The sequence below is a fragment of the Balaenoptera acutorostrata genome, chromosome 12, assembly GCF_949987535.1.
Source record: "Balaenoptera acutorostrata chromosome 12, mBalAcu1.1, whole genome shotgun sequence".
Classification (NCBI taxonomy): domain Eukaryota; kingdom Metazoa; phylum Chordata; class Mammalia; order Artiodactyla; family Balaenopteridae; genus Balaenoptera; species Balaenoptera acutorostrata.
Window position 1 is genome coordinate 14567844 of NC_080075.1, and position 27791 is coordinate 14595634.

At 40.4% G+C, this 27791-nt stretch overlaps 1 protein-coding gene and 1 non-coding gene across 2 annotated transcripts in view; both read left to right on the forward strand.

Annotated features, from left to right (window-relative positions):
- The window catches only part of CHMP3 (charged multivesicular body protein 3), a 69349-nt gene extending 42077 nt beyond the window's left edge, over window positions 1-27272 (forward strand). The window contains exons 3-6 of the mRNA XM_007175323.2: window positions 6566-6745; window positions 22975-23096; window positions 26273-26387; window positions 26738-27272. Coding sequence (XP_007175385.1) covers window positions 6566-6745; window positions 22975-23096; window positions 26273-26387; window positions 26738-26880 — 560 coding nt within the window. The 3' untranslated portion in view covers window positions 26881-27272. The remainder of the gene's footprint in view (window positions 1-6565; window positions 6746-22974; window positions 23097-26272; window positions 26388-26737) is intronic.
- LOC114236866 (U6 spliceosomal RNA) lies at window positions 19428-19534 on the forward strand. The gene has a single exon (XR_003622715.1). It is a non-coding gene; the product is annotated as a U6 spliceosomal RNA (small nuclear RNA).
- Window positions 27273-27791: the final 519 nt, after the last annotated feature.

Here is a 27791-nt window from a genome sequence, read left to right on the forward strand (position 1 = left end):
ACTGATGAAATAAACTGAAGATGACAGAAACAAATGGAAAGATATACCATGCTCATGGATTTGAAGAATTAATGTTATTAAAATAGCCATACTACTCAAAGCCATCTACAGATTCATTTCAGTATGTAGCAGAATTCCAGTGGCATTTTTCACTGAACAAATAATTCTAAAATTTATATGGAAACACAGAAGACCTCAAATAGGCAATAAAACTGATTTAAAAATGGGCAGAGATGGGCTTCCCTGGTGGCGCAGTGGTTGAGAATCTGCCTGCCAATGCAGGGGACACGGGTTCGAGCCCTGGTCTGGGAAGATCCCACATGCCGCGGAGCAACTGGGCCCGTGAGCCACAACTACTGAGCCTGCGCGTCTGGAGCCTGTGCTCCCCAACGAGAGAGGCCACGATAGTGAGAGGCCCGTGCATCGCGATGAAGAGTGGCCCCCACTTGCCACAACTGGAGAAAGCCCTCGCACAGAAACGAAGACCCAACATAGCCATAAATAAATAAATTAATTAATTAATTAATTTTTAAAAAAATGGGCAGAGAACCTGAATAGGCATTTTTCCAAAGAAGACATACAGATGGCCAACAGACACAAGAAAAGATGCTCAGCATCACTAATCATCAGGGAAATGCAAATCAAAACCAGAGTGAGATACCATCTCACACCTGTGAGAATGGCTATTATTAAAAAGACAACAAACAAGTGTTGGATTAGGATGTGGAGAATAGGGAGCCCTTGTGCAGCATTGGTGGGAATGTAAATTGGTGCAACAACTGCAGAAAACAGCATGGAGGTTCTTCAAAAAATTAGAACTACCATATGATCCAGCAGTTATACTTCTAGGTATTTTTCCAAAGAAAACAAAAACACTAATTTGAAAAGATATATTCACTCCTATGATTATTGCAGCATTACTCACAGTAGCCAAGATATAGAAGCAACCTAAGTGCCCCTGATAGATGAATGGATAAAGATGTGTGTGTATATACATATATAAACTAGAATACTACTCAACCATAAAAAGGAATGAAATCTTGTTTGTGACAACCTGGATGGACCTAGAGGGTATTATGATAAGTGAAATTAAGACAGAAAGAAAATACCATATGATTTCACTTGTACTTGGAATCTAAAAAACAAAACAAATGAACAAACATAGCAAAACAGAAACCGTTATTGATACAGAGAACAAACGGGTGGTTGCCAGAGGGGAGTGGCGCCGGTAAATGAGTGAAATAGGTGAGGGGGATTGAGAGGTACAGACTTCCAGTTACAAAATAAGTGAGTCACAGAGGTGAAATGTACAGAGTGGGGAATATAGTCAATAATAATATAGTATCATTATATGATGACGGATGGTAACTAGACTTATTGTGGTGATCATTTTGTAATATACAAAAATACCAAATCACTGTGCTGTACACCAGGAACTATCATAGTGATGTAGGTCAATTATAGTTTAAAAAAACACAAACTCATAGAAAAAGAGATCAGATTTGTGGTCACCAGAGTTGGGGTTTGGGGAGAGTGAGAACTGGATGAAGGTGGTCAAAAGGTACAAACTTGCAGTATAAGATAAATAAGTACTAGGGATGTAATGTATGACAGGATGAATATAATGAACACTGCTGTAGGTTATATTTGAAAGCTGTTAAGAGAGTAAATCCTGAGTTCTCATCACAAGGAAGAAATATTTTTTCTGTGTTTTATTTTCTATCTATATGATGATGGATGTTAACTTACTGTGATCATCATTTCATGATGTATGTCAGTAAGTCATTATGCTGTGTACCTTAAACTTATACAGTGCTGTATGTCAGTTATATCTCAATAAAACTGTAAGGAAAAAAACTTTCTACAAAACTGTCTAAATAAAACCAGTATGCTACTGGCATGAAGACAATCATTAAGACCAGTGAAATAGAATAGAGATCCCAGAAATCAACCCTCACGTATATGGTCAAATATATGTGAGGACCATTCAGTGAGGAAAAGACAGCCTTCTCGACAAATGGTGCTATGTAAACCGGATTTCCACATGCAAAAGAATGAGTTTGGACCCTTACCTAAAACCATATATGGAAATTAATTAAAAATGGATCAGAGACCTAAATGTAAAAGCTAAAACTAGAAAACTCCTAGAAGAAAATAGGGCCATAGCTTCATGACATTGGGTTTGGCAGTGATTTCTTGGATATGACCCGAAAGCCACAGGCAACAAAAAAGTATAACAGACCACATAGACTTCATGAAAATTTAAAAGTTTGTGAATCAAAAGACACAGTAAAAAGAGAAAACAGTAAAAGGGCAACCCATAGATTGGGAGAAAATATTTGCAGAATATACATAGAACTGACCTCGTAAAACTCAACTTAAAAAAGCCCTCTTCAGGCACTTTCCTGGTGGTCCAGTGGTTAAGATTGCACACTCCCAATAATGGGGGCCCGGGTTCGATCCCTGGTCAGGGAACTAGATCCCACATGCCACAACTAAAGATGCCACACGCTACAACTAAAGACCCCACGTGCTGCAACTAAAGATCCTGCACACCACAACAAAGATCCCGTGTGCCACAACTAAGACCTGGTGCATCCAAATAAATATTTTTAAAAAAAAGCCCTATTCAAAAATGGACAAAGGACTTGAACAGACTTTCAAGTCTATAGAATATTTTTTGAAGAAAACATACCAGTGGTCATTAAGCACATGAAAAGATACTCAACATCACTAATCATTAGGGAAATATAAATCAAAATCAGGATGTGCTACCACCTTATACCCATTAGGATGGCTGCTATCAATCAAAACAAAACATAAAGTAACAAATGTTGGCAAAGGATGTGGAGAAGTTAGAACCATTGATCACTGCTGGCAGGAATGTAAAATGGTGCAGCAGCTGTGGAAAACAGATAGCTGTTCCTCAAAAGGTTAAAAATAGAATTACCATGTGATCCAGAAATTCCAGTGTCGAGTATTGCTGTGGGCCGAAGGTTTGTGTCCTTCCCAAATTCATGTGTTGAAGCCCTAATCTCCAATGTGATAGCATTTGGTGGGGGGCAGGGGGTGCTTTTAGCAAGTAATTAGGCCATGAAGGTGGAGCCCTCATGAACGAGATTAGTGCTGTTACCAGAAGAGACACAAGACAAATAATATCTGCCCTCCATGTGAGAAGACACAGCAAAAAGGCATCCATCTGCAAACCAGGAAAAGGGGGCTTCCATCAGGAACTGAATTTGCCAGCACCTTGATCTTGGACTTCCCAGCTTCCAGAACTGTGAAATAAATTTCTGTTGTTTAAGCCACCTAATCTATGGTATTTTTATTACAGCAGCCTGACTAATCTAATACAGATATTGGTACCAAGAAACTGTAACAAACACATAAAATGTGGAAGTAGCTTTGGAACTAGGTTAATGGGTAGAGGCTAGAAGAATTTCGAGTTGCATACTAGCAAAACCCTAGTTGGCCAGGAGTGGACCTTCAAAGGTGATTCTGGTGAGGGCTTAAGGGAAAAAAACAGAGAGCTGGAGAGAAAGCCTCCATCTTCTTAGAGAACACATAAATAACCATGTACATAATGTTAGTAGAAGTACGGATGGTAAAGGCCGTTCTGATGAGATCTCAAACGGAAATGAGAAACGTTATTGGACAATGGCGAAAAGGCAATTCTTGATAAAGTGGCAAAGAAGTTGGCTGAAGTGTGTTCAGGGTCTACTGTTTTGTGGAAATTAGAACTTGCAAATAATGAAATTGTGTGTTTAGCTGAGGAGATTTCTAAGCAAAATATAGGATGAGTGGCATGGTTCTTCCTGACTACTTATAGTAAAATGTGAGGAGAGAGAAATGAAGAAGGAATTGTTAAGCAAAGTGGAACCAGAACTTAGAAATTTGGAATCATCTCTGTTTGTTCATATTGCAAAACTGAGAAAGCTGGTTCAGAAGACACCAAGTGTATGGCTGACCTATCTGACTGACCATTTGATAAGGAGAGTAGTATGGGTGTGACCTATGGATTTTATCAGCTACTCCAGAGAGATCACTGCCAGTCTGAACTGATGGAGATGGATCCAGGTCAGAATTAAGCAAGGCTGTCTGACTTAGATTTTACAGGACAAGACAGTAAAACTTAGGCTTTTAACTTGCACTTTTCTTCAGGGAAAGGAAAGAATGTCCCCAAATCTGATTCAGACATCATCAGGGCCACTACCTCAGTTCCTATATATGCTAGGCTGCCTCCAAGCAAAGACCCCTTACCTGACAGAGCCTCAGCTTGGGTGGGGCCCCCACAGAAAGCTGCAGCATGGTGGTACCCCACCAGCCATGGTGGTGACATTGCCACCCTTGTGGGTCTGAAAGTCAGAATATCAAACCAGAGAGGTTTATTCTTATTTTTCTTGTTTGTTTGCTTGTTTTTTATTGGAGTATAGTTGATTTACAGTGTTGTGTTAGTTTCTGCTGTACAGCAAAGTGAATCAGTTATACGTATACATATGTACACTCTTTTTTTTATGGATTCTTTTCCCATATAGTCCATTACAGAGTATTGAGTAGAGTTACCTGTGCTATGCAGCAGGTTCTTATTAGTTATCTATTTTATATATAGTAGTGTGTATATGTCCATCCCAATCTCCCAATTTATCCTCCCTTCCCCACCCCGCCCCGCGATCTCCTGGTAACCATAAGTTTGTTTTCTACCTCTGTGACTCTACTCACAGTGGATTATTCTTGAGTCTTAAGAGCTCATGGAGTTTGCCTTGCTAGGTTTTGGACTTGCTTGGGACCTGTCACCCCTTCCTTCTTTCCTGTTTTTTTCTTTTGGAGTAAGAATGACTATTCTATGCCTGTCACAGATTCATAGCTGGAGAAGAATTTTGCCTCAGGTTGAATCATACCTCAGGTCCCAACCATATCTGATTTAGAGAATATTTAGATGAGACTTTGGACTTAAACATTAAAGTTGATGCTGGAATGAGTTAAGACTTTTGAGGCTGTTGGGATGGAATGAATGCATTTTGCATATGAGAAGGACATAAATTGTGGCGGGGGTAGGCAGAGGCAGAATGCTATAGACTGAATGTTTGTGTGCCCCTAAATTTCATACATCGAAGCCCTAATCCCAATGTGATGGTATTTGGAGGTGGGGACTTTGGGAGGTAATTAGGTCATGAGGGTGTAGCCCTTATGAATGGTATTAGTGCCCTTATAAGAGGAGAGACAAGAGGTGAACTCTCTGCCCTGTGAAGATACAGCGAGAATGCATTCACCTGCAAACCAGGAAGTAGGTTCTCACTAGGAACCCTGATCTTGGACTTCGCAGCTTCCAGAACTATGAGAAATAAATTCATATTTTTTAAGCCACGTGGTCTATGGTAATATAAGTATATACACAAATGATTTGAAAGCAGGGTCTCAAAAAGATACTTGTACACTCATGTTCATAGCAGCATTACTCACGATAGCTAAAGGTTGTGAAAGTAACCCAAGTGTCTGTCGATAGCTGAATGGATAAACAAAATTTGGTATATATATGCAATGGAATATTCGGCCTTTAAAAAGCAGGGTGTCTGATACATGCTCCAACATGGCTGAACCTTGAAGACTTTATGCTAAGTTAAATAAGCCAGTCACACACACACACAAAAAATACTGTAGGATTCCTCTTACATAAGGTACCTAGAGTAGTCAGATTCATAAAGACAGGAAATGGAATGGTATTTGCCAGGGGCTGGTGGGAGGAGGGAATAGGGAGTTGTTATTTAAAGCCTTTGAGTTTCAGTGTTGAAAGCCATAAAGAGTTCTGGAGACGGGTGGTGGTGATGGTTCACAACAATATGAATGTACTTAATACCACTGAACTGTGTACTTACAAATGGTTAGGATGGTAAATTTGATGTTATGTATATTTTACCAGAATTGGAAAAAATCTCTACTAATCATAAAGCACGTAACATAGACATATCTTACCTCTAGTTGATACTGATGTGATACTTTTAGTATGTTCAGGCTTTCCTTTAGTTGTAGGTTTTTATAAATCATTAATAAATGTACTGAGATTGTACTCCTGTAATTGTGGGAATACTACTTATTGATTATGAGAGCAAGCTCTGGAATTCATTTACAGTATTCTTTTTTTTTTTTTGGCCACACCATGCGGCTTGTAGGATGTGAGTTCCCCAACCAGGGATTGAACCCAGGGCCGTGGCAGTGAAGCACTGAGTCCAACCACTGGACCACCAGGGAATTCCCCGCATTTACAGTATTTTTAAAGTTCCTTAGTACCAGTACCAACAGGTGTTAGAATGGGCTTGCAAAAGCAGTTTTGAAATTTTGTCTAGTATAATAGGATTTACTTTTCTGTTTACTCTTATATTACTTTAATGTTGTTTCCAGAAATAGTGTATACCAACCACATTAATTATTCTTATTTAGTTTATATCCTCCTATCTGTTTTCCTGTTTAATAGATACATTTATATAACAGTAAGAACAGATTTCATTGCCAATAACTCTCCTGGTTTACCCTTAATTTTTTGATGTTCTGTCTTATGTTCTAAATTTAGATATCCAAAGAGAAGAAGAAAAAGTGAAACGATCTGTGAAAGATGCTGCCAAGAAGGGTCAGAAGGATGTCTGTGTGGTTCTGGCCAAGGAGATGATCAGGTCAAGGAAGACCGTGAGCAAGCTCTATGCATCCAAAGCACACATGAACTCTGTGCTCATGGGGATGAAGAACCAGCTGGGTAAGACAGCAGTACCTTACAGCCACATCATTAGCTGATGCTCTTGCCGTTATTATAACGCTGGTTTCCTTGAATAGGCAGGACAGTCTTAGCATTGGCTTTTATTCTTTACATTGTCTTAATTGGGGTATTATACAAAAGCAAAATATACTTACTACTCTGGTTTTTATTTTATTGTTACTCATTTTCTTTTGCCAGTGTTGTTGAAATAATGGGAAAATCTCCATCTAAATGTACTTTGTTTAGAATTTAGACTGTATTTCCTCATGTGAAAAGTGTTGTAAAGTGACCTGAGGGTTGAGTCATAGGCATAAGAAGTGCGCCCACACCTTAGAGGGAGGATGAAGGAAAGGATTTCTTCTGCCCTAGGCCCAGAGTTGCCACAGGCAGGATTTTAAATAGTCTAAGTTTGTCTTTGGCTTTCACTCACCTCCTTTTCTGCCTCATCTCTGACTCTCAACCTAATGCTTTCTTACATCTTAGGAACCTGCAGGCCCTGTATTGGGTATTTAGCATACATGTGAACTATCAGTTTAATTTTTTTTATTTTTAAATGATATATTTTAAGAAAGTTGCTAGAAGGCTATACAAAAAGCTAATAGTGGTTACATCTGTGGAGCTAGAACAAAGAAGTGAGAGTAGAAAAAGAACATTAACTTTTCATTTAACCTGCCCTTGCATTGTTCTACTATGAACATCTGCTATTTTCATAATATAGTTTTTAATACCTTAAAAAACAAACTAAATTAATCAGTTGGATTTATTTGCTAATGAGAATTTATCTTATCCGTCAGGTAGGCTGGGGCAGAAAAGTTGAAACACATTTATATCAAGGGAAGTCCAAGGTGGATCAATGAGTTGACCAGACACAGCTTAACAGAGCCTCAGTTAGGACCCAGGACTTCACTGGAGACCCAAGGCGGGGAGTCCTTTCTAACTTCTCCTTGCTTCAGAGAAAATAAATATTCTATAAAGATACGTCTCATTGTCTTTGAATATTTCTAGATCCTTACACTAAAATGAAGAGGCCTGGGATGAAAGATCATGTGGAGAGGCCCAGACCAGCAAATAACTGTCCAGTCACGTCACTGTTGCTGAGAACCAATACAATTTGACATTTTTGTTATATTTGCCTCAGTTTTTTTAAAATTAATTTTTATTAGAGTATAATTGCTTTACAATGTTGTGTTAGTTTCTTGCTGTACAGCAAAGTGAATCAGTCATACCTATACATATATCCACTGTTTTTTAGATTGCCTTCCCATTTAGGTCACCACACCACAGCATTGAGTAGAGTCCCCTGTGCTATACAGTAGGTTCACATTAGTTATCTATTTTATACATAGTATCAAGATTGTATATATGTCAATCCCAATCTCCCAATTCATCCCAACCCCCCTTCCCCCCTGCCTCAGTTTTTATATTGTAAAAGAAAGCAGTATTACTGAAGTTGAAGCTTCTTTAATACACCTTCGCAGTTCCATTCCCTTCTCTTTCAGCCTCCTCAGAGGTAACCACTATCATGAATATTAAAATTTGTATAAATAGTATTATACTATGTGTACCATTCTGCATGGTTTTTCCCATTTATCATTGTCCTGTTGAAATATACCCATAAATATAATGATAAATATATTTTGATAAGATGATAAATATGTTTTGATAAATATATTGATATAATGATAAATATAGTTTGATATGATAAATAAATATGTTTTTAACTCCTGGGTGGTATTCCATCCTGTGAATGTATCACATTTTATTTTTCTCTTCCCTGTTGATGGACATTTAGGCTGTTTTCAATTTTTGCTGTTACTAACAGTGCTGCTGTGAATGTCTTTTCACTTTTACACATGTGTTTCTTTAGGACAGTTATATACTCAGAAGTAGACCTGCTGGGTTAAAAATAGCTGGGTTTAAATTTTGCTAGAATTGCAAAATTGTTCTCCAAAGAGACAAATTTGTATTCCCACCAGCAGTGGATAAGAGTTCTTTTTTCCATACCTTTCCACCAACCTTTGTCAGACTTTTTAATTTTTGAGAAATGTTATAACATTTCCCTGGGAACTAGTGGGCTTGACCAGTCTCTTCTGTTCACCTTTTCTTCCTGTGTACTGATTCCAAAATATCTTTTCAAGGAGTTATAGCTCACAAATATTCATTAATCTACATGAAAAATATCTCTTCTCCTATAGCATGTACTTTCAGTAATGAACATAACTGTAAACATAAACAACATATGTCAAGAGCCTGTTATCCTTTAAATATACATCCATAATAATATATTATGTTGTTTCAAATATATATTATATTGTGGCTTTATCACACCTGAAAAGTAAAATATCTGCTATTTGATACTTGTATGTTAAAATACTCTAGGGCTCTGTTCTAGATCCTCTGCTCTTTTCCATCTTTCCTCTCTCCCCATAGGTGATCTCATCTAACCTCGTGCCTTTAAATGCCATTGATTTCCAAATCTTTATCTTCAGGCCTGACTTTATCAGTGTATAGTTGGCATCTCCACTCATATCTTAACGGATACGTCAAAATTAATACGCCCATCCAAGAATCTTGGCTGGTCTTACTTCATCTGTATCCCCACTTCTCCCTATATTTTCCCCTGGAAATCCAAGACATCATATAATTTCATCTGCAGATATTTCGACATGGGTTTCTAAAAAGCAACGGTTCTATTCCTTCTGTTCCTAGGTCCTTCAGTTCTTGGGTATGTTGATGTGTTCATTTCGTTTCCACTATATTTTCTATTTCTTTCTGAAAGGAAAAGATTTTAGTGAGTTGTTAGAAAAGATTTTAGTCAGTTGTTAGATTTACCAGACTGATCCTTTAATTTTTTTATCTTTCCTGTTTTCACTTTGGAAATAATCATAGTACCTGCCTCATAGGATAGTTGTGAGACTTAATTCAGTGCCTGGCACATGGTAACTGCTGTATATGTAGGTTCTAAATGTTATTGTCATTATCATCATCAATTTCTCTTTGTGTTCTACTTTCTGAGAAATTTGCTCAACTTTATTTTCTATTTCTTCTCTTGAATTCTTTATTTTAGCTGTCTTAATTTTAATTTTCAGGAAAGAGTTCTCTGATCTTTTTTTAAAAAAATCATCTTGTTCTTATTTCATGAATATAATTTGTTCTTTATTATTGATAGTCTTTTTTTTTAATATACATTTTTATTTATATTCCTTTCCATTATGGTTTATCTCGGGACATTGAATATAGTTCCCTGTGCTCTACAGTAGGACCTTGTTGTCCATCCATTCTCTACGTAGTAGTTTGCATCTAATAACCCCGAACTCCCAGTGCATTTCTCCCCCATCCCCTTGATAATCTTTTTTTTTCTTTGCTATTTTATTTACTTATTTATTTTTAACATCTTTATTGGAGTATAATTGCTTTACAATGGCGTGTTAGTTTCTGCTTTATAACAAAGTGAATCAGTTATACATATACATATGTCCCCATATCTCTTTCCTCTTGTGTCTCCCTCCCTCCCACCCTTCCTATCCCACCCCTCTAGGTGGTCACAAAGCACCGAGCTGATCTCCCTGTGCTATGCGGCTGCTTCCCACTAGCTATCTATTTTACATTTGGTAGTGTATATAGGTCCATGCCACTCTCTCACTTTGTCCCAGCTTACCCTTCCCCCTCCCCGTATCCTCAAGTCCATTCTCTAGTAGGTCTGCATCTTTATTCCCATCTTGCCCCTAGGTTCTTCATGACTTTTTTTTTTTTTTAGATTCCATATATATGCGTTAGCATACGGTATTTGTTTTTCTCTTTCTGACTTACTTCACTCAGTATGACAATCTCTAGGTCCATCCATGTTGCTGCAAATTGCATTATTTTGTTCTTTTTTATGGCTGAGTAATATTCCACTGTATATATGTACCACATCTTCTTTGTCCATTCCTCTGTCGATGGACATTTAGGTTGCTTCTATGTCTTCGCTATTGTACATAGTGCTGTAATGAACAATGGGATACATGTTTCTTTTCTCTTTTTTTTACAATTTGTTTTTGGTTCTTTTTTTTTAATATCTTTATTGGAGTATAATTGCTTTACAATGTTGTGTTAGTTTCTGTTGTACACCAAAGTGAATCAGCTATATGTGTACATATATCCCCATATCTGCTCCCTCTTGAGCCTCCCTCCTATCCTTCCTATCCCACCCCTCTAGGTCATCACAAAGCACCGAGCTGATCTCCCTGCACTATGCAGCAGCTTCCCACTAGCCATCCATTTTACATTTGGTAGTGTATATATGTCATTGTTGCTGTCTCACTTCGTCCCAGCTTACCCTTCCCCCACTGTGTCCTCAAGTCCATTCTCTACATCTGCATCTTTATTCTTGCCCTGCCACTAGGCTCCAGTACCGTTTTTTTAGATTCCATATACGTGCATTAGCATACAGTATTTATTTTTCCCTTTCTGACTTACTTCACTTTGTATGACAGACTCTAGGTCCATCTACCTCATTACAAATAACAATTTCGTTCCTTTTTATGGCTGAGTAATATTCCATTGTATATATGTGCCACATCTTCTTTATCCATGCATCTGTTGATGGACATGTAGGTTGTTCCCATGTCTTGGCTATTGCGAAAGTGCTGCTAGGAACATAGGGGTGCATGTATCTTTTCAAATTATGGTTTTCTCCAGACATATGCCCAGGAATGGGATTGCTGGATCATATGGTAGCTCTGTTTTTAGTTTTCTTACGGAACCTCCATACTGTTCTCCATAGTGGCTGTACCAATTTACATTCCCACCAATGGTGTAGGAGGGTTCCCCTTTCTCCACACCCTCTCCAGCATTTATTGTTTGTAGATTTTTTTGATGATGGCCATTCTGACTGGTGTGAGGTGATACCTCATTGTAGTTTTGATTTGCATTTCTCTAATAATTAGTGATGTTGAGCATCTTTTCATGTGCTTTTTGGCCGTCTGTCTCCTTTGGAGAAATGTCTATTTAGATCTTCCACCCATTTTTTGTTTGGGCTGTTTGTTTTAGAACTTGTATTTTTATGTGTATTTTTTTTTCATTTGTATCTCTAGCAGGCATGGAAACGTAATGTTGTTTGTTTTTATATACTCTTCTGAGGTTTTTTTAAATTAAGTTTTTAGAGAGTTATAGATTCACATACATGCAGTTGTAAGAAATAATAGAAAGATTCTGTGTTTACCCTTTACCCATTTTCCCCAGTGGTAACATCTTGCAGAGTTAAAGTAGGTATCACAACCAGGCAGTCAGCACTGATATAGTCAAGCTTTAGAATGCTTCCAGTTTCCATCACTACAGGGATCTCTCATGCTGCGCTTCTGTAACCAAACCCACTTCCCTCCCATTCCCACCCCCTCCTTATATCTGGCAATCACTAATCTGTTCTTCATTTTATAATTTTATAATTTCAAGAATGTTATATAGGAATCAGACTGGATGTAACCTCTTGGGATTGGCTTTTTTTCCTCTTTTTCTTCTTTTTTTTTAATTGAAGTATAATCGGCATATAATATTACACTAGTTTCAGATGTACAGCATAGTGATTTGACATTTATATACTTTACAACTTGATCACCTCGATAAATCTAGTAACTGTCTGTCACCCTACAAAGTTGTTGCAATATTTTTGACTATAATTCCCTGTGCTGTACATTACATCCCCATGACTTATTTATTTTATAACTGGAAGTTTGTACCTCTTAATCACCTTCACCTATTTTGCCCAACACCCCCTTAGATTGACTTTTTTTCACTCAGTGTAATTCTCTGGCAGTTAACCCAGGTTTTTGCATGTATCAGTAGTTCATTCCTTTTTTTTCTTGCTGAGTAGTATTCCATGGTACGGATGTACCACAGTTGATTAACCATTCACCTGAAGGATATTTGGGTTGTTTCCAGTTATCAGCTACTATGAATAAAGCTGCTATAAATGTGTGTAGATTTTTGCTTGAACATAAGTCTTCACTTCTCTGGGATAAATGGCCAGTAGAACAATTGCTGGGTTTTGTGGTTGCATATCAGAAGCTGCCAAGCTGTCGCCCGGAGTGGTGGTACCATTTAAAATTCCCACCTGCCAGTGTCTGAGTGATGCAGTTTTTCTGCATCCTCAGAATTGGGTGGGCTGAGGTGGGCTGGAGCCGGACGAGGAGAGAGGTGAGCCTGCTGCTCCCAGGACTTGGGCCCCGCGCTGGTCTCCCATCTCCCAAGGAGCGGTGGGAACTGCCAGACTGTTTTCTACAGCAGCTGCACCATTTTGCATTCCCATCACCTGTGCACCAGGTTCCAGTTTCCGCAGATTGGAGCCGTGTGGCAGACACGGTCTTGGTGCTCCGGTGGGTGTCAGGCCTGAGCCTCCGAGGTGGGAGAGCCGAGTTCAGGACATTGGACCACCAGAGACCTCCTGAAACCATGTAATAGCAATCAGCGAGAGCTCTCCCAGAGATCTCCGACTCAACACCAAGACCCAGCTCCACTCAATGACCAGCAGCTCCAGTGCTGGACACCCCATGCCAAACAACTAGCAAGACAGGAACACAACTCCACCCATTAGCAGAGACGCTGCCTAAAATCATAACTTCACAGACACCCCAAAACACACCACCGGACTCAGTCCTGCCCACCAGAAAGGCAAGATCCAGCCTCATCCACCAGAATACAGGCACCAGTTCCCTCCACCAGGAAGCCTACAGAACCCACTGAGCCAACCTTAGCCGCTGCGGCAGACACCAAAAACAGCGGGAACTGCACACCTGCAGCCTGCGAAAAGGAGACCCCAAACACAGTAAGTTAAGCAAAATGATAAGACAGAGAAATAGGCAGCAGATGAAGGAGCAAAGTAAAAACCACCAGACCAGACAAATGAAGAGGAAATAGGCATTCTACCTGAAAAAGAATTCAGAGTAACGATAGTGAACAGGATCCAAAATCTTGGAAATAGATTGGAGAAAATACAAGAAACGTTTAACAAGGACCTAGAAGAACTAAAGAGCAAACAAATGAACAACACAATAAATGAAATTAAAAATTCTCTAGAAGGAATCAATAGAAGAATAACTGAGGCAGAAGAATGGATAAGTGACCTGGAAGATGAAATAGTGGAAATAACTACCACAGAGCAGAATAAAGAAAAAAGAATGAAAACAATTGAGGACAGTCTCAGAGACCTCTGGGACAACATTAACTGCATCAACATTCGAATTATAGGGGTCCCAGAAGAAGAAGAGAAAAAGAAAGGGACTGAGAAAATATTTGAAGAGATAATAGTCAAAAACTTCCCTAACATGGAACAGGAAATAGTCAATCAAGTCCAGGAAGCGCAGAGAGTCCAATACAGGATAAATCCAAGGAGAAACACACCAAGACACATATTAATCAAACTATCAAAAACTAAATACAAAGAAAAAATATTAAAAGCAGTAAGGGAAAAGCAACAAATAACATACAAGGGAATCCCCATAAGGTTAACAGCTGATCTTTCAGCAGAAACTCTGCAAGCCAGAAGGGAGTGGCAGGACATATTTAAAGTGATGAACGGGAAAAACCTACACCCGAGATTACTCTACCCAGCAAGGATCTCATTCATATTCGACAGAGAAATTAAAACCTTTACAGACAAGCAAAAGCTAAGAGAATTCAGCACCACCAAACCAGCTTTACAGCAAATGCTAAAGGAACTTCTCTAGGCAGGAAACACAAGAGAAGGAAAAGACCTACAAAAAAACCCCCAAAACAATTAAGAAAATGGTAATAGGAACATACATAACGATAATTGCCTTAAATGTAAATGGATTAAATGCTCTAACCAAAAGACAGACTGGCTGAATGGATACAAAAACAAGACCCGTATATATGCTGTCTACAAAGACTCACTTCAGACCTAGGGACACATACAGACTGAAAGTGAGGGGATGGAAAAAGGTATTTCATGCAAATGGAAATCAGAAGAAAGCTGGAGTAGCAATTCTCATATCAGACAAAATAGACTTTAAAATAAAGACTATTACAAGAAAAAAAGAAAGACACTACATAATGATCAAGGGATCAATCCAAGAAGGAGCTATAACAACTGTGAATATTTATGCACCCAGCATAGGAGCACCTCAATGCATAAGGCAAATGCTAACAGCCATAAAAGGGGAAATCGACAGTAACACAGTAATAGTAGAGGACTTTAACACCCCACTTTCACCAATGCACAGATCATCCAAAATGAAAATAAATAAGGAAACACAAGCTTTAAATGACACATGAAACAAGATGGACTCAATTGATATTTATAGGACATTCTATCCAAAAACAACAGAATACACTTTCTTCTCAAGTGCTCATGGAACATTCTCCAGGATAATCATATCTTGGGTCACAAATCAAGCCTTGGTAAATTTAAGAAAATTGAAATCGTATCAAGTATATTTTCCGACCACAGCGCTCTGAGACTAGATATCAATTAGACGAAAAAAACTGTGAAAAATACAAACACATGGAGGCTAAACAGTACGCTACTAAATAACCAAGAGATCACTGAAGAAGTGAAAAAATACCTAGAAACAAATGACAATGAAAACAGTGTGACCCAAAACCTATGGGATGTAGCAAAAGCAGTTCTAGGAGGGAAGTTTATAGCAGTACAATCCTACCTCAAGAAACAAGAAAAATCTCAAATAAACAACCTAACCTTAAACCTACAGCAATTAGAGAAAGAAGAACGAAAAAAAACCCAAAGTTAGCAGAAGGAAAGAAATCATAAAGATCAGATCAGAACTATATGAAAAAGGAATGAAGGAAATGATAGCAAAGATCAATAAAACTAAAACCTGGTTCTTTGAGAGATAAACAAAATTGATAAACCATTAGCTAGACTCATCAAGAAAAAGAGGGAGAAGTCTCAAATCAATAAAATTAGAAATGAAAAAGAAGTAACAACTGACACTGCAGAAATACAAAGGATCATGAGAGATTACTACAAGCAACTGTATGCCAATAAAATGGACAACGTGGAAGAAGTGGACAAATTCTTAGAAAAGCACAACCTTCTGAGACTGAACCAGGAAGAAATGGAAAATATAAACAGACCAATCACAAGCACTGAAATTGAAACTGTGATTAAAAATCTTCCAAGAAACAAAAGCCCAGGATCGGATGGCTTCACTGGCGATTTCTATTAAACATTTAGAGAAGAGCTAACACCTATCCTTCTCAAACTCTTCCAAAATAGAGCAGAGGGAGGAACACTCCCAAACTCATTCTATGAGGCCACCATCACGGTGATACCAAAACCAGACAAAGATGTCACAAAAAAAGAAAACTACAGACCAGTATCTCTGAAGAACATAGATGCAAAAATCCTCAACAAAACACTAGCAAACAGAATCCAAGAGCATATTAAAAGGATCATACACCGTGATCAAGTGGGTTTTATCCCAGGAATGCACAGATTCTTCAATATACGCAAATCAATCCATGTGATACACCATATTAACAAGTTGAAGGATAAAAACCATATGACAATCTCAATAGATGCAAAAAAAGCTTTCAACAAAATTCAACACCCATTTATGATAAAAACCCTCCAGAAAGTAAGCATAAAGGGAACTTACCTCAACATAATAAAGGCCATATATGACAAACCCACAGCCAACATTGTTCTCAATGGTGAAAAACTGAAACCATTCCCACTAAGATCAGGAACAAGACAAGGTTGCTCACTCTCACCACTAGTATTCAACATAGTTTTGGAAGTTTTAGCCATAGCAGTCAGAGAAGAAAAAGAAATAAAAGGAATCCAAATCGGAAAAGAAGTAAAACTGTCACTGTTTGCAGATGACATGATAGTCTACATAGAGATTTCTAAAGATGCTACCAGAAAACTACTAGAGCTAATCAATGAATTTGGTAAAGTAGCAGGATACAGAATTACTGCACAGATATCTCTTTCATTCCTATACACTAAAGATGAAAAATCTGAAAGAGAAATTAAGGAAACACTCCCATTTACCACTGCAACAAAAAGAATAAAATACTTAGGAATAAACCTACCTAAGGAGACACAAGACCTGTACTCAGAAAACTATAAGACACTGATGAAAGAAATCAAAGATGACACAAACAGATGGCGAGATATACTATGTTCTTGGATTGGAAGAACCAACATTGGGAAAATGACTATACTACCCAAAGCAATCTACAGATTCAGTGCAATCCCTATCAAACTACCAATGGTATTTTTCACAGAACTAGAACAAAAAATTGCACAATTTGTATGGAAACACAAAAGACCCCGAATAGCCAAAGCAATCTTGAGAAAGAAAAACAGAGCTGGAGGAATCAGGCTTGCTGACTTCAGACTGTACTACAAAGCTACAGTAATCAAGACAGTATGGTACTGGCAACAAAAACAGAAATGTAGATCAATGGAACAGGATAGAAAGCCCAGAGATAAACCCACGCACATATGGTCACCTTATCTTTGATAAAGGAGGCAAGAATATACAGTGGAGAAAAGACAGCCTCTTCAATAAGTGGTGCTGGGAAAACTGGACAGCTACATGTAAAAGAATGGAATTAGAACACTCCCAAACACCATATGCAAAAATAAACTCAAAATGGATTAAAGACCTAAGTGTAAGGCCAGACACTATAAAACTCTTAGAGGAAAACATGGGCAGAACACTCTATGACATAAATCACAGCAAGGTCCTTTTTGACCCACCTCCTAGCGAAATGGAAATAAAAACAAAAATAAACAAATGGGACCTAATGAAACTTAGAAGCTTTTGCACAGCAAAGGAAACCATAAACAAGACGAAAAGACAACCCTCAGAATGGGAGAAAATTTTTGCAAACGAAGCAACTGACAAAGGATTAATCTCCAAAATATACAAGCAGCTCAATATCAAAAAAAACAAACAGTACAATCCAGAAATGGGCAAAAGACCTAAATAGACATTTCTCCAAAGAAGACATACAGATTGCCAACAAACACATGAAAGGATGCTCAACATCACTAATCATTAGAGAAATGCAAATCAAAACTACAATGAGGTATCGCCTCACACCGGTCAGAATGCCCATCATCAAAAAATCTACAAACAGTAAATGCTGTAGAGGGTGTGGAGAAAAGGAAACCCTCTTGCACTGTTGGTGGCAATGTAAATTGATACAACCACTATGGAGAACAGTATGGAGATACCTTAAAAAACTAAAAATAGAACGACCATACGACCCAGCAATCCCACTACTGGGCATATACCCAGAGAAAACCATAATTCAAAAAGAGTCATGTACCACAGTGTTCATTACAGCACTATTTACAATAGCCAGGGCATGGAAGCAACCTAAGTATCCATCAACAGATGAATGGATAAAGAAGATATAGCACATACATGCAATGGAGTACCACTCAGCCATACAAAGAAACGAAATTGAGTTATTTGTAGTAAGGTGGATGGACCTAGAGTCTGTCATACAGAGTGAAATAAGTCAGAAAGAGAAAAACAAATACCACGTGCTAATACATATATATGGAATCTAAAAATAAAAAGTGGCTCTGAAGAACCTAGGGGCAGGACAGGAATAAAGACGCAGACGTAGAGAATGGACTTGAGGACACGGGGAGGGGGAAGGGTAAGCTGGGACGAAGTGGAGAGTGGCATGGACACGTATACACTACCAAATGTAAAATAGCTAGTGGGAAGCAGCCGCATAGCACAGGGAGATCAGCTTGGTGCTTTGTGACCACCTAGAGGGGTGGGCTAGGGAGGGTGGGAGGGAGATGCAAGAAGGAGGGGATAGGGGGATATATGTATACATATAGCTGAACCACTTTGTTATACAGCAGAAACTAACACAACATTGTAAAGCAATTATACTCCAATAAAGATGTTTAAAAAAAAAAAAAGAAAGTCAAGGACACCATGCCTAACAGACTAAATCTCCGGCAATAAAAATTTGAAAACAAAACAAACAAAAAAATTGGGTGGTGTCACTATTTTCTTTTAGCCATTCTGATGGGTGTGTAGAGCTCTCTGATTGTTGTTTTAATTTGTATTTCCCTAATGGTTGATGATTAGGAACATTTTTTTCATATGCTTATTTGCTATCGTGTCTCTTTTGGTGAAATGACACTTGCCTACTTTTGTGTATGTTTGAAATTCTTCACAATGAAATGCTAAAAGATTAATCTCTTTAAATCCGTTTATGTTGTTTTTGGTTTTAGTTTCTTTTACTACATCTACTGATGTTTTTGTCACAAGTATGCAGTCATACTGTGTCTGTAATTGAAAACTTGAGGAGAGCTAGGGTGAAATCTCTCACCCTCCTTTTGCCATCTGAAATTGGTTACTGTTTTACTTATTTCTATAAAAAAATGTTCTGGAATTTTTGTGGTCAGTACCAAAAAGGAAAAGCCAATTTCTGACCTAATACTAAATATGTCATTTTATGTAGGAGCACTTGAGTCTTTATAAAACCACCTCAGTGCTGTTTACTATTAAGACACTAATATGTTTAATTTTTTTATCCAGTTTGAATATTATAGTTCTCTGTTGTTTTCAACCATTCATTGGTTTATTCAACAAATATTTGAGTGTCAGCTGTGTGAGGGCACAATGCTAGGCACTGGGAATAAAATCGTGAGTCCACCTCCAAATAAAAAAGAAACCTAGTGCTGTCTTGGGCAGCACATGTACCAAAATGGGAACCTTACTGAGAAGGTCAACATGGCCTCTGCACACGGATGACGTGCAAATTCATGAAGGGTACTTTATTTGAAGAACAAACAAAAAAGAAATCCACCCACCAAGTCCCCACTCTCTAGAGATGTCAGGGGGCCCCGGCACTGTGCAGAGGGAGGCCCTGAAGGTGGAGGGAGCCTCGGACACTGGAGGGCCTGCAGGAGGCCCGGGCAGGGCTGCTGGGGAGGAGCTGAGCACAAAGAGCCATAACCATGAAGCGCTACTCATTGTGTTTCACAACCCCCTCTGTGCGACTTTGGTCTTTCTAAGTTTAAATGTCAGCTAGTTTTTATAATGCTAACTTATTAATGTTTTCTGTAGAATTTTAACCTTTTTATTTTGGAGATTCTTATTTTATTGTGAAATATATACAGCTAAAATTTTTTTGTGATCTGCCGATTCATCCCTCCCACCCTTAACCCCTGGCAACCTTTTTACTGTCTCCATAATTTTCCCTTTTCCAGAATGTCATGTCGTTGGAATCATGCAGTATGTTGCCTTTTAGATTGACTTCTTTCACTTAGTAATATGCATGTAAGGTTTCTGCAGGTCTTTTCATGGCTTGATAGCTCATTTCTTCTTAGTGCTGAATAATATTCATTGTGTGGATGTACCACACTTCATTTATCCATTATTATTGTTCACCTACAGCAACATCTTGGTTGCTTCCGAGTTTTGGCAATTATGAATAAAGCTGCCATACACGTCCGTGTGCAAGTTTTTGTGTGGACATAAGTTTTTAACTCCTTTGAATAAATACCGAGGAGGGCTATTGCTGGATCATATGGTAAGAGTATGTAGCCAGGACATGGAAGCAACCTAAGCGTCCATCGACAGATGAATGGATGAAGAAGATGTGGCACATATATACAATGGAATATTACTCAGCCATAAAAAGAAATGAAATTGAGTTATTTGTAGTGAGGTGGATGGACCTAGAGACTGTCATACAGAGTGAAGTCAGAAAGAGAAAAACAAATACCGTATGCTAACACATATTTATGGAATCTAAAAAAAAAAAAAGTTCTGAAGAACCTAGGGACAGGACAGGAATAAAGACGCAGACATAGAGAATGGACTTGAGGACACGGGGAGGGGGAAGGAAGGGTAAGCTGGGACGAAGTGAGAGAGTGGCATGGATGTATATACACCACCAAATGTAAAATAGATAGCTAGTGGGAAGCAGCCGCATAGCACAGGGAGATCAGCTTGGTGCTTTGTGACCACCTAGAGGGGTGGGATAGGGAGGGTGGGAGGGAGATGCAAGAGGGAGGAGATATGGAGATATATGTATACGTATAGCTGATTCACTTTGTTATACAGCAGAAACTAACACACCATTGTAAAGCAATCATACTCCAATAAAGATGTTAAAAAAAAAAGTATGTTTAGTTTTGTAAGGAACTGACAAACTGTCTTCCAAAGTGGCTATACCATTTTTCATTCCCATCAGCAATGATTGAGCGTTCCTATTGCTCCACATCCTCACCAGCATTTGGTGTTGTCAGTGTTTTGGATTTTGACCATTCTAATAGGTGTATACTAGTATCTTATTGTTGTTTTAATTTGCATTTCCCTAATGACATAGGATGTTGAACATCTTTTTATGTGCTTTTTTGCCATCTGTATATCTTCTTTGGTGAGTTGTCTGTTTAGGTCTTCTGCCTGTTTTTGATTGAGTTGTTTGTTTTCTTATTGATGAGCTTTAAGAGTTCTTTGTATACATTAGATAGCAGTCCTTTATCAGAAATGTCTAATGAAAATATTTTCTTCCAGCTTTTGGCTTGTCTTCTCATTCTCTTGTGGGGGTCACTATTTTTATTTATAAAATAATTTTTTCTGCCACGTGTCCTTTTTTTCCTTGTGGAACATAGAAAATACCTTTTGGTCCAGTATTTTATTTTTCTCATGTATCAATATGTGTCTTCTTGGTTTTGAGTTTCCAGGGTACATGTACATTTATTTTGTCCTTTTAAAAATCCACCTCCCCAATCCTTTTTGACTGGTTATCAAATTAAATATTGTTGGAATTAGTTTTATTTCTAAGTTCATTTTTGCTTCATCTTTTCCCTACTATATTGACTCTTCCTTTTCTTGTTTCTTTTAACAATCAGAAGTTTATACCGTTTTCAAGATACAAATGTTTCAGTATTTAACTTAACACTTGTCACGTCATTTTTATTGTCTTTTTATTTTTACTAATTCAAAAAATTTATTGAACACATGTCATATTCAGCCAGTCTCTCTGGGATACAGACTCAGGATGCAAATTAGGATAAAACATATGCCTGTGTAGACATCAAACTTGTATCATTCAAGCAGAACTATATGGAATTTGCTTTATTTTTACCCTTCTTCTCTTCCTCCCATCACTTACCTTTTTACAGTAATCAATAGTAACTTTAACATTGTAGAATTTCTATCTTTCTTATATCATTATAATGACATATATAATTTATTGCTTATTTCAGCCATACATATTCTTAACACTTCTTCTCTATAGACTAATCTTAATAAATAGATGAATATTTTACTTTCCCTTTTCAATGTCAAGGGAAATGAAGTATTCTCTGCAACTAGCAAACTTCCTTACTCCTTTAGAAAAATCACAAAATGCTGTGTATGTCAGAGAGGGATTTCTCTGGTTCCTCTTGTTTCCTTGCCCCTTGTTTTCCTTAGCTGTGACAGCTTCCTGGAGTCTGGATTCATACAGAGGTGGATTGGTGGTGATTCCTGGGGTAGCTGGTGGGGCCCTGTGCACCAGTTTTGGTGAACAGCTGGACGTGAGGCATTTCTCAGAACTTTTAAGTCTCATGAAATTTCAAAACTGATTTGAAGGGTTGCCAGCTCTTTATTTTGACATGCTAAAGACTTTAGGGGGGAGAAATGATCATTTGTTACTACCACGATTTCTTATACAGAACATATAGTATGTGTATGATCTCAGAAAACAGAACATTTTTTGTAACAAGGAACTGTAGCCGTCTTACACTGACACATACTGACTCTCATTTTCCTGTGGACCAGCAACAGGCCCCTCCCGGGCAGCCCCCCTACGTAGGCTGGTGTGTGGGAAGCACTGCTTGGGTTGCTTAAAGCCTCTTTTCCAGTGTGGCCCCAGCAAGGCCTACCTAGAGCCATTCCTCCCGTGTGTGACTTGTCCTGGGGGTGACATCATTCCTAGCTGGCTTCCTTCCCTAAAGGTCAGATGCAGGCTTTCAGCCCATTCTCCAGATCAGCTGGTTGGTGTGGGTGCTCGGAAAATTTGTACCTATTGTAGCCAAAGTAGCACACAATTTAGGAAAGTCAGTCTTTGTCCCAGGACAGTAATGTAGTCTACAGGTACATAAATAGCTTTGGAAGTCCACCCACTATTGCTGACTTTTATTAGAATAGCTTGTGATTTGACTGTCTTTCTTTATTCCATCCTGCGTCACATTCTGTTGAGCAATCCTGACTGTTATCTTTCCCTTTCAGCGGTTTTGCGAGTGGCTGGTTCCCTGCAGAAGAGCACAGAAGTGATGAAGGCCATGCAGAGTCTTGTGAAGATCCCAGAAATCCAGGCCACCATGCGGGACCTGTCCAAAGAGATGATGAAGGTGCCCTGGGGCCACCCTATGTCCTGTTCCAAAGCACTAAGAGTCAGCAAGCGGCAGGGGCTAGGGTCGGGGCTGGGCAGGAGTAGACAGGCCACTGTTGCCAGACAGAAATGATTTTGAGGACAGAGGAGCAGCTGTTAACACTGGTTGAAACCGTCTGAGCTGAGCGTGGCAGAGGCTGGGTCAGATTGCCAGGGTGTTCCTTAGAAGAAGCGATAGGATACCCAGAGCTCTAGGGGAGGTGGGAGACCCAGGAAGCAACTGCGTGGGATTCGGGGACCTAGGATTTAAGGGTTCTGACATGAACAAGGAAACAGAAAAAAAACCCAGGTTCCTCCGTTTGTCTCAGGGGAGTGTTAGCAAAGCTGGCAAGGGAGGTGTTTCAAGACCAGAGATGGGCAAACTTTTTTTGTAAAGGGCTGGATAGTAAATGTATTTTCTACTTTGTGGGCCATACGTCTCTTTTGTAACTACTCAGCTCTACTTGTAGCATGAAAGCAGCTGTAGATCATGTGTAAACAAATGGTCATGACTGTGTTCTCATAAAACTTTATTTATGAAAGTAGACAGTGGATTGGGTTTGGCCTGCAGGCTGTCGTTGGCCGACCCCTTAGACTAGAAAAGGAAACTGAGAACCAAATAGAAAGCAGTAAACACCTACTGCCCCGGGATCGGGGCCTGGCAGGGACCTGTCCTGGTGGCCTTCAGATGGGGGACAGGGCCCAGGAGGGCGTAGTTACTGAGCCCCCGCCTGCCAGTGGTGCAGCACACACACTGTCCTAGAAAGTCCTCCCAGCCACCTTGGGAGGTAGGTATTTTTTTCCCCATTTTATACAGGAGTAGGAAACTGAGTCTTCAAGTTGCCAGGTAACTTATCTGAGTGGCCTTGGTAGGAGGTGACAGATCTGGGGTTGGAGCACAGATGCCTGAGCTGCCTCAGAGGACATGGTGATAAGAGGTGCCTCATCAGGTGCTGTTTCACACTTTGAACCTGTGGCCTGAGCCCAGACGGTACACCTCAAACTCTTGTTTGCAGCTTGTGCATAGAAGCTGCCTCCCTTCCTCCTCGGGAATTTCATGTATGAACTTGAGTTATAAACAGGGCTCTAGGGCATGGGAGAGAGGAACTGGAGAAGAAAATTGATAGAAAAGAAAGGCAACATAAAAAGCCCAGCGCCCAGGTCTTTGGCATGAGAAATCCTTGGGCAGTCCTGAGGAGGGCACCAGGTCAGCGGGGTCTGTCCTTTACAAGTGGTGGGTGGATGTCTCATCCCCCAAGTTGTGATGCCTGTCCCACGTGGGACTGGGTGACAAGGTAGTTCTGAACTGACTTCACGCCTGCTCTCTCTGACTTACGTAGCCACCAGGATCTGAGGGGCGGAGTCTTTTTTTAGAATCTGGGGTCTTTTCCACAAAAGTTTCTGAATACTGAGCATAGTATAGATTTGGAGGAGGGCCTGCATGTAGTAGATAGTAAATATTTCCTGAATTCATCCAAGGGTGCATCTCCAGGTGCACACTGAAGCCTCTGGCGGGGTCCCAGCGTGTCGAGGGCGACGACATGATCTCAGTCATTCCATTTGTCCCCAGACCCTGGCCTGGCGTGTGGCACAGAGCGTACATTTGACAAATGTTTGCTGGTTGGATGAATGTAGAAGTGAATGGCCACTTGTCCCTCCAGGATGTGGAGGGCTGTTAGTCAGGCTGCCCTAGGCTCTTTTAACTGGGATGGTGAGTATGTATCGAGCCTCTTTTACACTAGCCTCCAGCACTAAGATCCATTCACCCAGGCCACAGGGCTCCACTTGTATCCTTGAATGTGAATTTGTTCCTTTTGGTTGGGAGCAAAAGGTCTGAGAATGGGCAGAATATGGAACTAGCTAGATTCGTGCCATTAAGAGTCACCTGAGTGGTCTGACAGCAGGACAGGCAGGAGAGAGGGCTTGCTCTAAATCTGATACCTTCAGCACGGTCGGTGAGAGTCGTGCCCTGGCTGAGTGCAGGGGAGCCAGGGCTGGAGCTGCCACACGTGACCTTGCGCTCGCATGACATTGCTCAGCCAGGAAGGCTGCAGGGTCTGCTCGTGTTGGCTGGTGTTAGAGAGCAGTTTTCTCCTGCCCGCAGTGGCGCTGTGCTCTTGAGAGCGAAGGAGGCTGACTGGCCGGCTTCAGGCCACCAGGCACGGGGCTTCCAGGAGGGACTGTGGAAGGCACTGCCTTGTTGGGCCCCGAAACACTGTCTTATCGGTTCTCTCAGGCTTTGGTGAATTGACTGATCCTTGCCAGGACCCTGCAGACCCTGGGCCAGCAGCTGTAACTTGGACGTGCTGAAGTACAGGCCTTTTCGGGGTTCCGTGGGGCCCCACCCCGCTCTTGGTGTTTGTTATCATAGTGTCTGCTGTGACTTCAGCCAGTTTTCATATTGTGTTTCCACTCCTGCACGCATCGGTTTGCGACGTCAGGGCAAATGCTTCCCGAGACAGCGCCCTCTCATCTCAGCACGTTGTTCCCCACGTGCTGCGTTATCGTCTGAGTTACTTTGTGAAGCTCTGCTGACAGAGGCCCCCTCCTCCAACCTTGGTACTGAATTTGGAGAGCAATTTCCCTTTGGCTTTTTGCTTCCTCCAGAGAGGGCAGACAGCATGCGGTGTTGCCTGCAGCCAGCTGTCTGTGGCTTAGCCCTTGAAAGTGTGGACAGGACTTGGAGACACCAGAGCTCGGTTGATGCTGGGCCCATAGGGGCGCCTGCTGGGAGTGGATTTAACAGTTGCAGGGGCTTCCCTGGTGGCGCAGTGGTTAAGAATCCGCCTGCCAATGCAGGGGACATGAGTTCGAGCCCTGGTCCGGGAAGATCCCACATGCCACGGAGCAACTAAGCCCATGCACCACAACTACTGAGCCTGCACTCTAGAGCCCACGAGCCACAACTACTGAGCCCCTATGCCACAACTACTGAGCCTGCGTGCCTAGAGCCCGTGCTCTGCAACAAGAGAAGCCACCGCCATGAGAAGCCCATGCACCGCAACAAAGAGCAGCCCCCGCTCCCTGCAACTAGAGAAAGCCCACGCGCAGCAATGAAGACCCAATGCAGCCAAAAATAAATAAACAAAAAATAAATAAATTTATAAAAAAAAAAAAAACAGTTGCAGGAAGTGACATGGTTTATTCTGTGTTTAGGCTGGGATCATAGAAGAGATGTTAGAGGACACTTTTGAAAGCATGGACGATCAAGAAGAAATGGAAGAAGCAGCAGAAATGGAAATTGACAAAATTCTGTTTGAAATCACCGCAGGTATGACCCAAGATCCTTCCTCTTTCCCCTCTCCTTTTATGGCCATTCTTCTTGCATTCGCAAGATTAACTACTAGCTTTTTCTTTAGATTATAACTCCCTTCTACATTTCTTATTTTAGATTAGAGCCAAAATTCTAACAATCAAAATCCTTAGTGATTATGACTTTGATATCATTAGAAGTTGGTGTTTGCACACATTTGTCATAGTGAGCAAAACCCCACCAAAACAGCTGTTTTATTGCCCCTTTTCTGTTTCTTGTCAAACTGAACCAGGTATGAAGGACAGAGAAAAGGAGGGACCACTTGCTTAAGCTGATGTTTTGTTGACCTACGTGCTGTTTCTTTACAGGGGCCTTGGGCAAAGCACCTAGTAAGGTGACCGACGCCCTCCCAGAGCCTGAACTTCCAGGAGCGATGGCTGCATCAGAAGATGAGGAGGAGGAAGAGGCCCTGGAGGCCATGCAGTCCCGTCTGGCCACACTCCGCAGCTAGGGCTGCGCAGCCAGGCCCGCAGGCTCTCCTCCGGCCCTGCCATCGGGCGCGCACTCCTTGAAGCCTCCGCCGTTTTCTGTATCTCTTGCACTACACCTCTGGGTGAGGCACTGCGTTCTGGAGAACGTTCTCTGCTAATCTCTCTTCACTCTCTGCAGAGGTTTGGGGATCTCAATGGAATTGTTTTGAGAGGTGGTGTAATAAATGCATCATTTTCAGGAGAATAAACAGAAGTATCTTTTGGGGGATGAGGGCAAAGAAGTCTGTCTTCTCACGAAGCACTTCTGAGAATAGAGTCAATTGCCTGAATGTTGAGGACTCTATATATTTTTTTTTTTGTCTGTAAAACACTATATAAATGGATTTTAATAAATTTCTGCTTTAACACTTGGTCTCATTGTAGATTGTTGGGTGCAGTGAACTTTCAAGGTGTTTGCTGTCCCAAATTATTTTATATGTTGACCTTGGAAAGAGGAGGTGCTATAGCAGGGCACATGGGATTCGGAAGCTCAGCTGAAAGGGCTTCTGCTTTGTGGCCCCTGCTCCCCAGCCTTCACAGATGTGCTGTGTGAGCTACTCTTCTGCTTTTTGTCATCTGTGTAAGCAAAAGGATGCTTGGGAATTGTGACCCCTTGTCTTGTTGGCTGGGTAACTATATTACGTGTGTCCTGAGGGGTGTGTGTGTGTGTCTGTAGCTTTCCTCCCTTTCCTTCCCATTGCAAGTTGCAGACAGCTGTGAGATTAGGACTCTTTCACCCTCTGATTGCCTTTCCGTGCGTTAAGCTGGTTGTCTTGGATGCATGGGATATGGGCGTACATATCAGTGCTTTCTCAAAGCCAGGAGCTGCCCGGTGAAAGAGGCATGGTGTGGTCATGCATTATAAACAACTCACACATTTCTAAGCTGTATT